The sequence below is a fragment of the Hylobates moloch genome, unplaced genomic scaffold (assembly GCF_009828535.3).
Source record: "Hylobates moloch isolate HMO894 unplaced genomic scaffold, HMol_V3 SCAFFOLD_7, whole genome shotgun sequence".
NCBI classification, from domain to species: Eukaryota; Metazoa; Chordata; class Mammalia; order Primates; family Hylobatidae; genus Hylobates; species Hylobates moloch.
The window spans coordinates 89,988,038-90,006,650 of record NW_026652282.1 but is presented as its reverse complement, the minus strand read 5'-3'; the positions used below and the strand labels follow the sequence as shown (position 1 = coordinate 90,006,650).

Here is an 18,613-nt window from a genome sequence, read left to right as displayed (position 1 = left end):
TTCAAGGTCTCCCAACCATGTGGCAGGTTCCCTTATGTCCCGGTGGAGTGGCAGAGGCCTCCCCTCACTCACTCCCTTTCACCCCTACGGTATCTGGAAATTGGAACAGTCCCAGAGTAAAAGCCTCGAGGGTTGGCCCTGCGGATTCTTTTCCCGCGGAGCCCTAGGAGAGAAAGGCCCCTCTCTCTTCAGCCGTGTTAAGCAGCGGGGTTGGCCTGTACTTCCCCTGGCCCCTGGCTGAAGAGGTGAGGCCTGGTGGGAGGTGTCCTAGGGTAGGACAAGCCGGTCAGGGGGTCATTAGGAGGGTCTTGTCAGAGGGGGGAGGGCGGGGGCAAGAAGGTGGGAGAAGACTGATGAGGGGAGGGGCTAAGGGGGAGGAAAGGAACCTATTGGCTGCTCCATCCACACAGGGCTAGTGAAATCGTTAAGCCCCTAGGCGATCATGGCCTTGAGACCTGAGGACCCCATTAGTGGGTTCCGGCACGGAAACGTGGTGGCCTTCATCAACGAGAAAATGGCTAGGCACACGAAAGGCCCCGAGTTCTACCTCGAGAATATATCCTTATCCTGGGAGGAGGTGGAAGACAAGCTCAGGGCCATCCTGGAGGACAGCGAGGTGTCCAGCGAGGTCAAAGAGGCCTGCACCTGGGGCAGCCTGGCCTTGGGCGTGCGCTTTGCCCACAGGCAGGGGCAGTTACAAAACCGCAGGGTGCAGTGGCTGCAAGGCTTTGCCAAACTGCACAGATCAGCTGCGCTGGTCTTGGCCTCAAACCTGACGGAACTCAAGGAACAGCAGGAGATGGAATGCAATGAGGCGACCTTCCAGTTGCGGCTAACCGAGACCAGCCTTGCGGAGGTGCAGAGAGAGCGGGACATGCTGAGATGGAAGCTCCTCCATGCTGTAAGATCCCCCGAATGGTCCCTGTCCAATGCCCCTGCCATGCCCCAACCTGCCCGGACCCCCTGCCCTGTCCCCAGAATGTGTTTCAGCTCTGCCTACTTCTCTCCAGGAGCTGGCATCTCCCCAGGGACAGGGCCAGGCTACAGTGTTTCCAGGCCTGGCCACTGCCGGAGGGGATTGGACAGAAGGAGCAGGTGAGCAGGAAAAGGAGGCAGTGGCTGCTGCTGGTGCTGCTGGAGAAGAAGGAGAGGAGAGGTATGCAGAGGCAGGGCCTGCCCCCGCAGAGCCTTGCAGGGGCTGGGAGGAGGCTTCAGGCAGCCTCTCGGAGCTGTGTAGCAGGCAAATTACACCTTTGCGGGGCAGAGGGAGGAAGATCTCAGGTCAGTACAAACAGCCATGTCTGTTTTCTCTGGGCTTGGGTCCACAGTCTCACTGGAGCCTCTTCCTGTCCAGCTCCCTACCTCATTCACATACTCATACCCATGCCCTTTGTCCGCCTTCTCAGCCATACCCAATATACCCCCTTCACCAGCAAAGGTCACAGCACCGGTTCCAACTCAGATGCCTTCCAACTGGGGGGCCTCTGATGCTAGCCTGTGGTCTGATGTGGAGGCCCAGGGAATAGACCCTCAAGAGCCCCCAAGAGACAGGAGAGACTCAGAACCCCATCAGCAGAGAAGACCTCCAGTATATCGCAGGCCAGGGGACTGGGACTGCCGGTGGTGTAAAGCTGTGAATTTTTCACGGAGGGAAAATTGCTTCCTCTGTGGGAGGCGAATCTGGCTGCAAAAGCCTCAGTAAATTCAGAAATGTAAAATAGAACAGAAATATATCTCAATGGGAAATCAATCTTCAGGGGGAGAGGGGAGAGGTGGGAGGGGGATTGGGTGGAGTGGGGAAAAGGGGATGAGTGGGAAGATTGGACAGTAGCGGGGGTGGGGAGGCGGGGTTGTGGGTGGGAGGATATAGATGACGGGCAGGGAGAGACATGTTTTAATGACTCCCTTTGTATTTCAGAGTATTAGTAGTCAACACTCCAGAACTGCTGCAGTTTTTCTTTGTGTGTGTGTGTCTCTAGCTCCCTATCTTACGTATCTGTTGGACCTGGGCAGTATGTAACACCTACACTCTGTCCCTTCATGTAGGCCTTAGATAATTGGAGCAGGAGTGGATATTTGACCAATCCTGAGCCAAATGAATTTTTACGTTAGAAAATCTGAACAGACAGGCAGATTCCACAGTCAGAATAGTGTTGGGCAATGAAGCAGTGGGTCACTTGGAGTTGGGGCCAGGGTCAGAGCCATGGACACCAAGGCCATAGCTGAGGCCTGGCCCTGGCTGTGGAGGAACAGAACTGGATGCTTTACAGAGTCAAGTGTCTTTTAGAGGATGCTGGTATGAGGTTTCAGGGAGCAGACACGCATAGAGGAGTTCATCCCGTGACTCCAGAGAGATGGAGAGGGTAGTGATGGCCCAATCACTTTTCACTTCCTGTAGTTGTGTTACAGGAAAATCTACTTTACACAGATCCCCTTTACTTTAAACTAATTTGAGTGAGTTTCCGTTCTGAGAAAGCAGATTATTTCCCAGTCAGAAGTTTGTACCAGAAGAGCAATTTTGAACAAAAGACCATTAAAGAAAATGGTGGGACTGGCTGGGGAGTTGCATCAGGGTGTGGTGAGCAGTGGAGATTCCTGAATCCCAAGAGTTTCCGTGAATGAACTGGATAGGAAGTTCATTCATGCTCTGAGTGAGTTATATCACAAGAAACAATAAAAACAAGCCCGGGATGAACCCCAGGTTCATCCTGACTCAAATCAACACAGCAGAGATTTGCCACCCCTAAGAGAATTCCTTAGGCCTACCTACAGAAGACACCAGCACCATGCAGGTGCAGACTGCTATGACTATATGGCCCCATGACAGGAGAATCCTTTCCAGTCCCCAGTGAGTAGAACCAGGGACAGTCAGATCTGAAAAGAGAACTGCCACTGCCAAGGAGGTGAGTCAGCAACTGATAGTGCTCAGAGGGTTTGCTGGTCTAGACTGAGACAAAGCATGGTGCCATCTTGAGAGATTCTCTCCCCCAGCCCACCACCATGATAAATGTGGGACGGAAATCTGGCTACAAAGCTCTCAGTGAATTCAGAAATGTAGAATAGAACAGAAACATATCCCAATGGGAAATCAACTTCCAGAGGGAAGGGGTGAGGTGGAGGAGGATAGGAGTGGGTAGGGTAAGGGGGTAGGTGACAGGTTAGTCTGCTTCTCTCCCTCTGATGATTGTAAGTTTTGTTGATGGGGGCTACATGTATGTTTTAGCCCACAGGTGGAAGGATGAGAAGGGGCTACACCTGGACCAGACTGAGACACAACTGAAGGAGCCCTGGACATTGCCCAGGATCTGTGGACCTAGAGACTAAGAAGCTCTCATGGCCCTGGGACATCTCTGCTGCAGCTAAACTTGATTTTTAGGTTTTCTCCTGTTGGGGATGAACAATAATCAGGATTGAGGGCCAGGTTCCTGGCCTGCAGTTTCAGAAATGTCTTTGGGTTTCTTTATATATCTCTAGGGCAGGGTTTCTTAATCTCAGTACTCTTGACATTTGGAGCTGGGTAATTCTTTGTTGCAGGGTGCTGTCCAGTACATTGTAGGATGTTTAGCAGAATTCCCAGCCTCTACCCACTAGTTGCCAGAGCATCCACCCCCTCAGAGTCCCAGTTGTGACAACCAAAAATGCCTCCAGATACTCCCACATGTCCACTAGAGGGCAAAATCGTCCAGTCAGAACGGGAAGAATTAGGAGAAAATGTCAATGAAGCTGAGGGGCCCTCTCAGATAGGAGCTGAAAAGTTTCCACTGGGTCTGGCATTTACTTCGGATCTTCTAGCAGATCTAGGGGAGTGGCAGGGGCAGAAGCCAAACTGCAGAAGTGAGGAGTGAGTGAGGATGATGTGGAGTCAGTGAGGGAGGCTCTTCCTCAAGGATTCTTGGCTGTGAAGGGAAGGATTGAAGTGAGATACTCAGTTGAGAGAGGATTTTTTTTTTCTTTAATTTTCTTTTTTTTTCCTGAGATGGAGTCTCGCTCTGCTGCCCAGGCTGGAGTGCAGTGGTGCAATTTTGGCTCACTCCAGCCTCTGCCTCCCGGGTTCAAGTGATTCTCCTGCCTCAGCCTCCTGAGTAGCTGGGACTATAGGCATGCGCCACCACGCCCGGCTAATTTTTGTAATTTTAGCAGAGACCATGTTAGCCAGGCTGGTCTCAAACTCCTGATCTCAAGCAATCCACCTGCCTCAGCCTCCCAAGTGCTGAGATTACAGGCGTGAGCCACCGTGCCCAGCCAGTTCTTTTGAATATGGGAGAAATTTGACCCATGGAGAAGGAGATAGCTGAAGAAAGCTTGAAAATGCGAAACACTTGTGAAAGAATGTGGTAGATTTTGTATACTGTATTGGAGGCATGGCCCCTGTATTGTTAAATGAAAAAAAAATCATATGACAAGGTTGCTTTTGTTTTTGTAAGACAAAACCCCCCAAAGTTCTGTGAGTGTGTATATGAATGTTACAAATTTATGTATTTATGTTTGTCTTACGTTACAGTTTTATGTTTGAGTAAGCATAGAAAATGGTCTGGACATATATTTAGCAAACAAGGTACCTGGGGTGGGGGTGGGCTCAGGGTCAGGGGATGATAGGAGGCAGCAGGGTATGGGGATATAGGGTGGGATGGGGTATGGGGCAGTTGGGTGGAGGGCTTTTCTTTCTTTATATACCTCTGTGTTACGAAAGTAAAATAAATATTCACAAAAATACAAAAATAGTGATGTGAATTTACTGGCTTGGGTGGCTTGCAAGGGCTGCATTTTCCTCTGGGACAGGAGGAAAGAAGAAGAGCAGACATTGATCTATAAGGCAAAGGGGTGTGAAAACAAGGGGGCACCTGCTTGTGTGTTTGTGTTGTGGGCAAAGTGCTTGGAAGTAAGTGAAGATGGAAGGGCAGGGCAGGGGTGGGATCATCTTTGGGTACTTTGGGGAATAACTACAGGGTGAAAGTGGGGAATGGAGGGAGAGAAAAGGATCATCAAGCTGCATGGAGTAGGATAGGACCCAACTGAAAGAAAACTAAGGGGAAGAGCAGTGGCAGTCTGGGAGGAAAAGAAAGCTGGGGTGGCAGATCCAAGTGGGGCAGCACACCCAAATCTATCTCTCAGGTGTTACAACCGTCCACTTACTCATTACAGCAAAACAGTACATACAAAAGGGGAAAAGGCAGGACGGGCGGGCAGAGATCTGGGCCTCACTCCTTCCTGCCCCTTCTAGGCCTGTAGCGTATCTCTTCATTTGTTGCTCCACTGTGGAGAAGCTGAAAACTAGCTATATTTTATTTTCAGGTCAGTCAGCTGGGAGTGCAATTTCTAGCAACCTAATCTTTACCTGCAAATACCTAAGAGTTTAAAGCAAAGTTCGACTTACTTCAGGTCTTTGATTTTACAGTATGGATTACGCAGTGCTTGGCAGAGCAGGTGTAGTTGAGACACTGGCAAACTGCACAGCTGAAAGGACCTAAAAGAGATGAGGAAATAAAAAGTGATTTAAAATAAAACTTAAGTAAAAGGCTTATTTGGCTTTTGTTACCTTGCTAGTAGCACTATTTTACCCCTTCCCAAAACCTTGAGAGCTATTATCCCATTTTGCAGATAAGGAAATTAGGGCACAAAAAGTAATCTGCTCAAGGTCACATAGGTACAGAACTGAGGTCATTACTCAGGTCTGACTCCAAAACCATGTTACTATGTGCCAGGCACTGAGGTAAGCACTTTATTTTCACAAATTATCTTATCTGGCCCTTAATCCAATAACAAGTATTATAATCACCATTTTGCACATGCTCTGAGTCATCAAGTGACTTGCCCAAGCTAACTTTACAATATAACTGGTTCTTGGTTGTCGGTACTAATAGAAGAATTCATAACAATAATTTAAAACCAGGAAAGCTCAATAGTAAACTCTTACATAGCCAATACGCTTGGGAAAGAAGAATGTTGGGTTAAATTTTTCATAAGAGTTTAAGCCCTCTGATAAAGGCATAAGGGTTATGGGGGAGGACTCCACCTAAGGTTGACTTTCTGGAAACCCAGAATGAACCAGAAGACCTTTGTTTCCATCAGTGTTTCAACTTTAAATGTATTGGTCTATTATTTTACCTTATAATATACAACTGGAATAAAGCTGTATATTATATACATATACAGAATTGGTCAAGACCTTGTAGGCAAGGTCTTTCATAATTCTGAGTCCATTAAACCTCTCTTATCCCTTCCCCCTCTAGTTCCAAACACAAATTCTTGTTAATGCCTCCCTCCCTCTCATTTCCCTCAAACACACATACCCCATGCTAATTTCCACCTTTATGCTATTGCCCACACAAGAAATACAACTATAAGGGACACAACTTGAGTTATTTCATTCCTCAAGTGGAGCTTTCTGCTGACCCCTCTCCTGTCAGTCCCCTGCCCCTCAACTGGCCTGAAAACTAAGGGAGAGGCATTATCAATCTTAACCCAAATATTGAGAACAGACTTACAGCATTTTCTAGATAACACAGGTATAAGTCTTCTTTGCTTCTTTAGTCAATAAGCCAGTAGGACTGTATTTTATGGTATGCAGAGCCCATATTATAAAAGTAACTTACCTAAGCCTCTTCCAACTTCAGCTCGTGACCTTCTGTGAAGTTGCAAGCTCTGGTGGAAATAACCAGGATTTATAGCAAGATAATACAGGAGTGTACCTCTTCCCCTTACTAACCTGAAGTTCCTTGAGGCCTCAGTGATGAAGTATATTTAGAGGAGAATGACAACCAATCGAATGTTACATTTACACCTTTTTCCAGAATGGTCATTAGACCAAAATAGCAGAGTCTTCAACTTGATTACCTTATATGCTCATAACACTTTAGAATTACAAACCACATCCACACAGTGACAATGAATACTAATACACACACACACACACACACACACACACACAGTGTGTACAGTGCCCATTGTCTGGGAAGGACAAAAACTGGAGGAAAGACATGGATATATGCACTGATTAAGTGTTAAGGCTGGTGGCACGAATGTTGAGGCTCACTCTTCCTCTTCAAGTAGGTGCTGACACTTCAGAGACACTGACAGGTGACTGTGACTACTTTTTACACAGAAGGACATAGCCAGAATGTCCATTTTTGTATAGGTAGGTTGAAGCAGTATAATTGACTGTAAATCATCAATTATCCTTTTTGCATATTCTTCTTCCTGAATCTCATGCAAACAGTGAAACAGGTCCACCGGCTCAATCTGTAACCTAGAAGACTTATCCTTTATTTCTCTCTCGGTCCATTTCAGTAACTCCTCTCGAAGTCCTGGGGAAACTTTTCTTCCAAAAGTAGTTTCCACAGCCTTTCCTTTTCCTTTATGTAAGAGGCCAAATAAGAATTGTATCATTAGTGATGATAAAACTTTTCCATATTGTTGGAACATTTCTTGCCACATTTTCTCTGCTTGATAAAAAACATCCAGCTATTGTCATTCTTCAGGGCATGGAAGACAGCAGTCAAGAACTCTTGGAAACTGAAGTGAAGGAAAGTGTAGACACTGACAGCTCCTTCAGCCTTTTTCAAAAAGCGACTGAGAAAAGTGCAGTTGGTATCACACACTCCTATCCCATGTCTTCTGAGGTCACTGACTGCAAACAAAACCTGATGGTTTTGCAGACCCTCTGCAGCCAAACGGCAAAGACCCCACAGGCAACTTTGTCCTTCCCATACTGAGATACCTGTAAGGGTTTTGAGGCACTTGGAAGAGTAGAATAAATACACATCAGTCATGGTCTGAAGTGACCTCAAGAGAGTCCTGTCACCATCTCCCTGTGACTGCAGGACGTTGCATATCATCCAGGAGACGATGGGAAATGAAGACATAATGTCAAGATCTTCATTCTCTCAAAGATCATAAAAGACCTTCATTGCTGTATTAGCACCTGAAAACTGGCTCAATAAATATGCTCTCTTTTCAGTATCTGTAAACCATAATATCTCTGCCTGGATAGGTTGTTTTAACAGAGAGTGGAGCTTCTTCATGGCTGTAGGCCGGGCAGTTATTGGGGAACAATTTATTCCTCACGAAACTGCACAAGAGACTCTCTACTGGCCTCCTCTCCTGGGGGTGAACACTAAGATCCTCTTCTTGGTCATCAACAGGGTCCTGCAGCTCAGGAAATCTGTCGAGAATGAACAGAATCTTCTCTGGATATACCAGAATAGTGTCCAAGATTGGTCCATTTATATCTTGAAAAGTGTTAGTGATAAGGTCAGCAGCACTAAGGTTAGCAATATGGCTGATTTCTCTGCAGCTGACATAGATGAGATAGTCAAACCTGGCTGGAGTAACCGTTCCTGCTGCCCAGTCAAACATGAACTTGTGCACCACAGCTGTTTTCCCAGTCCCAGCACATCCCTGAAGCACCACAGTTCGGGGTGAGCTGGAGCCCTCTTCATTAGGATCAAATACATGTTCCATGTCAATACAATGATCTTATTGAGGAATTCCACATGGTGTCTCTTCTGATATACCATGGTCTTTTACAAGAAGCAGTCGTGACTCTATATGCTTGCCATGCTGATAACATTTATCAACTCCTATCTTTAGGTATTTTTCTTTTAGATGTTTTCTGAATACTTCCCAGTAATCTAACATGGTGACAGCAAGAGTTAGTAATTACAGAATCCTAGACAACAGCTCTAACTAGTACCTCCATCACCACCATCTCCACTTAGATGTCTCAAAGGATGCTCAACTTTACATGTCTAAACCCGAGTTCTTGATTTTTATACTCCTCTGTCCCCCCAAAAAAACCCTCCCCAGGCATCTCATCTCAGTTAAGTGGTACTATCCAGTTGCTCAGAAAAATGTTATGAGTATTTTTCCTTCAGTCCTCTACATCCAATCAATTAGCAAGGCCTAACATTTATACTTTCAAAATAAGCCTCAAATCCATTTACTTACCATTATATCCTCAAATGCCACCCAAGTCCAGGGCACTGTCACCTCTTTCCTAGACTGGCCAAATAGCATCCTACTAATCTATTCTTGCCCATCTACTGGTTCCTTCCTATGCAGCAGCCAAAACAGTCTTCTACAGATACCAATTAGATCATGTCACTTCCCTACCCAAAATCCTTCAAGAGCTTTTCATTGTTCTTGGTATAAAATCAAAAATCCTCATCGTATAAGGTGTTCACATGATCTGGGCCCTCTCTACCTCCCCTCCCTAGCCTCATTTTTTATCATTCTCCTTTTTGCTCTCTACATTAGAGCCACACTGGCCTACTTTCAGTTCTCAAAAATGCCATGTTCTCTCCTACTTCAGGGACTTTGCGCTAGCTAATCTTTCTACCTGGAACATTCTTCCTCCTGCTCTTCCCATGAAAAGCTCTTTTTCATCCTTCTGATCTCAAATATTAATTCCTAGAAGAGGATTTGTTTGACCACCCAATTTAAAGGAGATCCTCTCTACTATTTCCCTTCCCACCACCATATTTTTTTTTTTTTTGAGACGGAGTCTTGCTCTGTTGCCCAGGCTGCAGTGCAGTGGCGCGATCTCGGCTCACTGCAAGCTCTGACTCCCAGGTTCACGCCATTCTCCTGACTCAGCCTCCCAAGTAGCTAGGACTACAGGCGCCTGCCACCACGCCTGACTAATTTTTTCTATTTTTATTAGAGACATGGTTTCACCGCCAGCACCATATTTTTACCTTTATAGCTCTTATCGCAATTTATAACTGTCGTATTCATTTACTTTTTCACTGTCTTTTCTACTATACAATAATATACATGAAGACAGGGGCCTTATCTGTCTATCTCCTTTGCAGTAAGTAAACTGAGTACCTCGCACTGAGCCCAGCACATAACAGACACAATAAATGTTTATTGAATATGGCTATAAATGCTTTTGGATTACAAACAAGTTATTTATTATTGCCTATTCTGTGACAGATACTGTTAGGACCTTTATGTACATTTCTGATTTAATTCTCACAATAATCCCATGAAGTAAGTATTACCTACATTTGATAGTTGAGGAAATTGAAACTTATAATCAGGGCCACCTTCATGAGTGTGCAGTCTGTGCAGTCACACAGGTCTCCATGCTCAGAAGGATGTATACTTGGTTTAATGCTCTGCTATTGCTGTCTTGAAATTCTTAATATTTGACCAAGAGGTTTTGCATTTTCATTTTGTACTGTATCCCACAAATTATGTAGCCAGTGCTGCTTTACATAGCTTTAGGCAATTTGGCCAATGCTAGTAAGTGACATCAAGTACAAACTTGTGTTAAGTGAATGTCTATGCCAGCATTTCCCAAATCAGGGTTCCCTGGAAAACCGTCTGCAAGACATTAATAAGTTGAGGGGAGTGCACCCTCTAGTTTCTTAGAGTTTCCAATGCTTATTAGCATATGAAAGGCTCTTGTACTAGCATATGAAACATTCTTTAACTCTCCTACAGTTGAAAAAGGCCGTTTAACTGTGTTTAACGCAAAGTTTTCTGGTCTTAAATGACTACAGAACCCTTTTCTAACAGCGAAGTTATAAATTATTGCATAACTGTTCCTAGAACTCAGTTTGGGGAATGCTAATAGAGATAAGGGTTGGCAAACATTTTCTGTAAAATTTCTTAAATAGTTTAGGCTTTTCGGTCTCTATTGCAATCGCTCAACTCTGCCATCTTACTGTGAAAGTAGCCATAGATAATATGTAAACAAATAGCTGTATTCCAATAAAGCTTTATTTACAAAAATAGGCAACTGGTTGGGTTTGACTCACTAGCTATAGTTTGCTGGCCCTGATCCAGATAATTCCAGAAGAGGACTGGTCTTTTCTCAGAATAAAAGTTTCTACATCTAGCTCTTGACCACCACCACCAGTGGTCCTCCCAGTATTCGAATATATTCTATATGATATAGAAGCCCTATTTGACGTGACAGTTTGGGGCTTTATAGTTGCCAAAAAAGCAATGCAACGATTGTTGCCCCAGTGAATAAGAGGGAAAAATTAGAGAGGAGCGGGGCAGGGTAGGGATGGGTAGTTGGGTTCTTGGAAGATACTATTCTCAAAATAGAAAAATAGAGTAAAATAGAAAAGACATCTACCTGTAAGCTCTTTACATGAAAATGAAGCCAGAGAATTTGAAGCAACTGTGGAAGAAAGAGTTAAAGTTAGGAATAGCACAAATACACCTTTATACCAAAACCTGAAATGCACAGAATTTTGCCACACTGCAACAGCCATTCATGCTGCTCCCCAAACAGAAATACAACAAAGAAAGTAAATCATCTCACATCTTTTCTAACTTACCCACAAAGGTATTTTATAGCTAATATGCAACATAAAATAAAACATAAGAATTTCCCAGCTGGGCACAGTGGCTCGCACCTGTAATCCCAGCGCTTTGGGAGTCTAAGGTGGGAGGATCACTTGAGCCCAGGAGTTTGAGACCAGCCTGGGTAACATAGGCAGACCTTGTCTCTACAAAAGATAAAAAAAATTAGCCAAGTATAGTGGTGTGCACTTGTGTTCCCAGATACTTGGGAGGCTGAGCCAGGAGGATCACCTGAGTCTGGGAGGTCAAGGCTGTAGTGAACTGTGATTGCATCACTGCACTCTAGCCTGACTGACAGAGTGAGATTCTGTCTCTTAAAAAAAAGAATTTCCCTTATGCATATATTTAGCTGTGGATATTTTAATTTATATCATCAATAAGGAAAATTTTAGGCATGAGCTTAAAGATACATACATTATTTGAAGCGATTGTTTTCTGCTATTTTCTTTCCACTGAATATTACCCTCTTGCTTCTGTTGTGGCTTCCGTTGAGCCTAACTTGCTAATGGGAAAGAACAGGGCTTTGCTGAATATTAATTTGATAGATATGTAAGATATATATGATGACTTACATTCAAGTACATATTTTACACATACTCAATCCAGATACTTTACATATAGATATATAAATAAGAATACACAAACACACACCCAGCTCCACATTCCTATAATTGTTTACTTCTTGCACACTTTTAAAAGCAAGAGTAAGACTTAGAGTTGGGAAGAAGTTGTGACTAGATGGGTGCTAACAGGTGAATGTGAAGAAGCAGGGTATGGATGGGCAGACATTAGACTGTCACAGAAATGAGCAGGCAAGTGAGTGGTCTGTTGAGAATAACTGGTTTCTATTCCCCACAACTAAACATTCCTTGGATTTCAGGAATCAGCCACAAGAGGAAGGACTCCAGCAATCTTCAATCTTTGTTCTTCTGTGCTGTCTCCTGTGAAAAGCTATAGTTACATTAAAGGAAGAGACTTGGAGTCTTTTATAATTGTAAATGTTTGGGGGATTATGGAAAACAACAGAAACCACAGTTGCTTCTTCTCTGTCTTTCTTTATCCTTATTTTAGGCAACACAAAAATTGTGGAGACAGTTTCAAGAGATTAATGGGTAAATACTATATCCAAGTAATTCACATCTAACAAAATTTTAAAGTTTCAGAAGAATCTCAAAGGGTATGAGGAAAAGAAACAGGAGAAAGAGAATGAATAGGCTTACCTAGTATATACCCTTTCTTACTTCATTCAATTACTCACCATTCTCTCCAGACAATAAACTCCAGGTACAAGCAAGTTCCATATATTTTCTTTTCTTCTGATTGTTCATCTTGGCAAATCAAGAAGACTGTAATCCAGAACAGCAATGATGACTATAAGGCCTAGTGGATGCTCAGAGTAAAAAAGTAACTCAAGAAAGACTCTTCATTCAAGGCATTAGAGAGCTGGAGAAAAGAGAAGGCCCAATAACCAAGCAGACAGCTGAGGTAGCACCCTGGGGAATCACATGAAGACAGACCAAAACTAACAGTCTTCAACCTTAAGAGGAAAAAAAAAAGCTGAAAGAGGATAGAATGTGTATAAAGTTTTGAAGGGTACAAATATGGAGAATGTCAAATTGGGCTCTGAATTGAGTCACTAAGAGAAGTATAGGAATTAGGTAGCATACTTCTAATGTCTGAGATCAAGAAAAGTAAGAATGATGATGTTCTTCCACAACATATTTTTGGTGCCATCAATAAAGGGAGAATTCTAAGACTACAGATTGGAATACTGTGGTATAAGAGAAATAATCTAAAGAATCAGAAGACCTGGGTCCTAGCTCCATCTCTATCCATCCATGGACCTCGAATAAGATTCTTCTCCTTTCTGGGAGAAGGGTCTGCTTTACTATTTTCAAAATGGTTCAAGGAATGTTAGACCAGGTTTCTTTCCAAGTTTAACACTGTAAGATCAGTAGTTCTCAGTCTTAGCTACACATTAGAATCTTGAAATATTACTTATCACCTTCTAATATATCTGATAATTTACTTATGTATTATGCTTATTGTTCTTTGTTAGTCTTTCCCACCTAAATTGAATTACTGGCCCCTTTCTCAGCCTTTGTCATGAACTTTGTAAATCCACACACAAAAAACTGGAGCTTATTTTCCTACCTCCTGTCTTTGAGCTCAGTCATGAGACTTTGGTTAATGGAGTGAACCCAGAGTTGGACATGTCATCTCTTACGATTCATGAAAGAAGCCACAGAGAAACGAGACCCAGCTAGTTCACTGGTCTAAGGAGGATGAGAAATACATGAAGCAGAGCCACCATAGCTTACCCACAGTACTGTGGCAAGGAAAGTACAGTGACCCCACCCTGAATAAAGTTACCCAACGGAGCCCTCTTTAGTCATCTGAGTCCCAGCTGACCTCCAGATCTGTGAAGATAAATGCTTAATAAGTGATTAATTTTTCATGCCATGGAAATTTTGTGGTTGTTGTTACACATCACTGTGGCAATAGCTAACTGATACATCCTGCTAGAATGTAAATGCCTAGAAAGTGTTTGGCACAGAGTAGACATTCATTAAATATTTATCAAATAAATTGAATGAGTGAATAGCTTTCTAAAAAACCCAATGACTTGTCCACATTACTGTTAAATTATATCAGAATCTTTGATAATGAGGCTCAGCATCATTTTTTTAAAGCTTCCCAGGTGATTCTAGTACAAAGCCAGAGAAGAGAGCCACTGTTATAAGATTTGGTTATTTTTGTTAGAGAAAAATGTGTGTTGGTGAAACATATAAGCCTTAGAATCAAGCAAATGTCTTCAAGTACTGACTCTACCACTTACTGACTGTGTGACAACCAGGAAATTAATATTTCCAGGTCTTAGTTTTATCAGTTAGGTAGGGATAATGACGGTACTTTCTGTATAAGGTTTTATTAAGACTAAATGAAAAAATGTAAAGTATTCAGCACATTGCATGCTACACAGTAGGGGCTCAAGAATCCTAAACCATAGCTAACGCTTGTGTTGCTGTATCATTTTATATAGAGTAGAAATTTTTTAAAATTCTGGTAGACCTTACTTAAGTGCCGTTTCTACCCTTTTAAGCAACATGACCTTGAGTAAATTACTTAAACTCTCTGAGATTTCGGTAACCAAACTGTAAAATGTGGTTGATAATATTACCTACCTCATTAATTTGTTGTGAGGATTAAATAAGATGATACTCATAAAACACTCAACACAGGCCCAGGTGCAATATAAATGATAAATGTTACAGAAAAAATAAGATGGCATTTATTGTAACTTTGACAGAAAGATGTTACATTCCATTAAAATCTCCACATAACAAGTTCATTCTTATGAAATGGAATGTTCTCAGCACAGTGTTATAGTCCCACACCCTACACTCTTCCCAATCTCTAGGAATATTTTTTTTGCATTCCCCAAAATAGGAACAATCCTCCAGCTACAATTACTGTGTAGTAAGTGCTCCTGCCCTTGGGCAACAGAGCTGGAGGGCTGTATGGCCTCTCACTCTCTTTCTGGGCAATCTACACCATGCCCATTATTTCAGTTATCTTTATGATTCCCAATCGTTTATCCCAGTCTAGCCCTCTCCTCTGAGATTCAGACTTATATATTTAAAGGTTTACTCAACATCTCCACTTGGATGTCGACACCTTGCTTTTTTGTCTCCTTTGGTAACTATTGCTTGGTTTGTCCAGCATTCTTTCATTTACCTTTGTTCTGATGAAAGACCCCATTCCTCTTAGTGAAATAATCAGATTCCCCATCCTTGAATTTTTAAACCTGACTGGGGACTATAGAGACTGAGGTTCTGCTACCTAAATGTCTCAAGCTTGATGGTTCCTGACCTCCCTGAGACCTTGTTTTTCAGCATGTCAATTTAGATTTGAGTAATTCCAATATCCTTCTAAATATTCCTTTTTGTTTAAGTTATGCAAAATCAATTGCTGTGGTCAGCAACTAAAGAATTCTGACTTAAAAATTATACCACAGAGCCAGTTACAATCACCAGACCTTTGGAGGGAATTATGAGGGGCATTTTATAACCGGTTATTAGTCTCGGCTAGACTAAAGGCTGTGAGGTGGCCCAAATTCCAGGATAGGAAAATAATATCCATTGTTCTAGGATTTCCACTGATACATATCAGATATTTATACAAAGTACTAAAAGGTACCCTCTTCAAGAAGACAAATCATACTGAGATGTGTCCTCTAAGTAGCTGAACTACAAAATTGTGAAATGGTGCTCTCTTCTCTTGGATGGGGCAGGACCAAACTAGGATATACAAGTTAGAGAGCAGAGTATGGGTTAATTGCAGTCCCCATTCACACTCTTGGTCCTGTGTCTTTTAAGTCAACAAACTGAAAAACTTTATATGGTGACGCTACATGGTATGCATGCAGCCAAAAATAGGGAAAAGAAATGCTACAAATTTTTCCAACCTTTATTAAGATATAGCTGAAAAATAAAAATTGTGTATATTTAAGATGTACAATGTGATGATTTGATACATATACATACACATTGTGAAATGATTACCACAATCAAGCTAATTAGCACATCCATCACCTCACATGATTACCATTTGATATGGTTTGGATGTTTGTCCCCTCCAAATCTCATGTTGAAAGGTAATCAGCAGTGTTGGAGGTGGGGCCAGGTGGGAGGTGTTTGGATCATGGAGGTGGATCCCCCATGAATGGCTTAGGTCCATCCCCTTGATGATAAATTAGTTCTTGCTCTGAGTTCACATGAGATCTGGTTATTCAAAAGAGGGTGGCACCTCCCCCTGTCTTCCTCTGGTTTTCACCATTTGATGAGCTTGCTCCCCCTTCTCCTTCTGCCATGATTAGAAGCTTCCTGAGGCCCTCATCAGAAGCAGATGCTGGCATCATGCTTCCTATACAGCCTGCAGAACCAGGAGCCAATTAAACCACTTTTCTTTATAAACTACCCAGCCTCAGCTATTTCTTTACAGCAATGCAAGAACGAACTGATACAGAAAACTGGTACTGAGGGTGGGGTATTAATATGAAGTTACCTGAAAATGGGGATGCAGCTTTGGAACTGGGTAATGGGCAGAGGCTACAAGAGTTTGGAGGTCTCAGAAGACAGGAAAATGAGGGAAAGTTTGGAACTTCTTAGAGACTGGTTAAGTGGTTGTAACCAAAATGCTGATAGAAATATGGACAGTGAAAGCCAGGCTGATGAGGTCTTAGATGGAAATGAGGAAGTTATTGGGAAGTGGAGGAAAGGTCACCCTTCTTATGCCTTATCAAAGACCTTGGCTGCACTGTGTCCAGGTCCTAAGGAACCGTGGAAGGTTGAACTTAAAAGTGAGGACTTAGGGTACTGGTGGAAGAAACTTCTAAGCAGCAAAGCATTCAAGAAGTGGTGTGGCTGCACACCTATTCCAAAATTGACCACATAGTTGGAAGTAAAGCTCTCCTCAGCAAATGTAAAAGAACAGAAATTATAACAAACTGTCTCTCAGACCACAGTGCAATCAAACTAGAACTCAAGATTAAGAAACTCACTCAAAACCGCTCAACTACATGGAAACTGAACAACCTGCTCCTGAATGACTATTGGGTACATAATGAAATGAAGGCAGAAATAAAGATGTTCTTTGAAACCAACGAGAACAAAGACACAACATACCAGAATCTCTGGGACACATTCAAAGCAGTGTGTAGAGGGAAATTTATAGCACTAAATGCCCACAAGAGAAAGCAGGAAAGATCCAAAATTGACACCCTAACATCACAATTAAAAGAACTAGAAAAGCAAGAGCAAACACATTCAAAAGCTAGCAGAAGGCTAGAAATAACTAAAATCAGAGCAGAACTGAAGGAAATAGAGACACAAAAAAACCCTTCAAAAAATTAATGAATCCAAGAGCTGGTTTTTTGAAAAGATCAACAAAATTGATAGACCACTAGCAAGACTAATAAAGAAGAAAAGAGAGAAGAATCAAATAGATGCAATAAAAAACGAAAAAGGGGATATCACCACCGATCCCACAGAAATACAATCTACCATCAGAGAATACTACAAACACCTCTATGCAAATAAACTAGAAAATCTAGAAGAAATGGATAAATTCCTCAACAAATACACCCTCCCAAGACTAAACCAGGAAGAAGTTGAATCTCTGAATAGACCAATAACAGGTTCTGAAATTGTGGCAATAATCAATAGCTTACCAACCAAAAAGAGTCCAGGACCTGATGGATTCACAGCTGAATTCTACCAGAGGTAGAAGGAGGAACTGGTACCATTCCTTCTGAAACTATTCCCATGGATAGAAAAAGAGGGAATCCTCCCTAACACATTTTACGAAGCCAGCATCGTCCTGATACCAAAGCCTGGCAGAGACATAACCAAAAAAGAGAATTTCAGACCAATATCCTTGATGAACATTGATGCAAAAATCCTCAATAAAATACTGGCAAACCGAATCCAGCAGCACATCAAAAAGCTTATCCACCATGATCAAGTGGGCTTCATCCCTGGGATGCAAGGCTGGTTCAACATACGCAAATCAATAAATGTAATCCAGCACATAAACAGAACCAAAGGCAAAAACCACATGATTATCTCAATAGATGCAGAAAAGGCCTTTGACAAAATTCAACAACCCTTCATGCTAAAAACTCTCAATAAATTAGGTATTGATGGGACGTATCTCAAAATAATAAGAGCTATCTACGACAAACCCACAGCCAATATCATACTGAATGGGCAGAAACTGGAAGCATTCCCTCTGAAAACTGGCACAAGAAAGGGATGCCCTCTCTCACTGCTCCTATTCAACATAGTGCTGGAAGTTCTGGCCAGAGCAATCAGGCAGGAGAAGGAAATACAGGGTATTCAATTAGGAAAAGAGGAAGTCAAATTGTCCCTGTTTGCAGATGACATGATTGTATATCTAGAAAACCCCATTGTCTCAGCCCAGAATCTCCTTAAGCTGATTAGCAACTTCAGCAAAGTCTCAGGATACAAAATTAATGTACAAAAATCACAAGCATTCTTGTACACCAATAACAGACAAACAGAGAGCCAAATCATGAGTGAACTCCCATTCACAATTGCTTCAAAGAGAATAAAATACCTAGGAATCCAACTTACAAGGGATGGGAAGGACCTCTTCAAGGAGAACTACAAACCACTGCTCAATGAAATAAAAGAAGATACAAACAAATGGAAGAACATTCCATGCTCATGGGTTGGAAGAATCAATATCGTGAAAATGGCCATACTGC

The 18,613-nt window shown here is 42.5% G+C and overlaps 1 protein-coding gene and 2 long non-coding RNA genes across 3 annotated transcripts in view; 1 reads left to right on the top strand and 2 right to left on the bottom strand.

Moving 5' to 3' along the window:
* The first annotated feature begins 199 nt into the window (after nt 1-199).
* On the top strand, nt 200-1,864 carry TEX13B (testis expressed 13B). Its single transcript, XM_058441610.1, is given in 5 exon segments — nt 200-245; nt 411-901; nt 1,011-1,185; nt 1,188-1,229; nt 1,232-1,864. Coding segments are annotated over 4 exon segments (933 nt in total). The 5' UTR covers nt 200-245; nt 411-442; the 3' UTR covers nt 1,489-1,864.
* Nucleotides 1,865-2,915: 1,051 nt separating this feature from the next.
* Nucleotides 2,916-6,903, bottom strand: LOC116811942 (uncharacterized). The gene is made up of 3 exons (XR_004370551.2): nt 6,594-6,903; nt 5,375-5,464; nt 2,916-3,896 (listed from the first exon to the last, which is right to left on the bottom strand). It is a non-coding gene; the product is annotated as an uncharacterized LOC116811942 (long non-coding RNA).
* A 4,086-nt stretch (nt 6,904-10,989) lies between these two features.
* LOC116811943 (uncharacterized) overlaps nt 10,990-18,613 on the bottom strand; it is a 30,952-nt gene continuing 23,328 nt past the window's right edge. Inside the window, exons 3-5 of the long non-coding RNA XR_004370552.2 lie at nt 12,581-12,668; nt 11,737-11,824; nt 10,990-11,137 (exon numbers count right to left, since the gene is read on the bottom strand). This is a non-coding gene — a long non-coding RNA (uncharacterized LOC116811943). The remainder of the gene's footprint in view (nt 11,138-11,736; nt 11,825-12,580; nt 12,669-18,613) is intronic.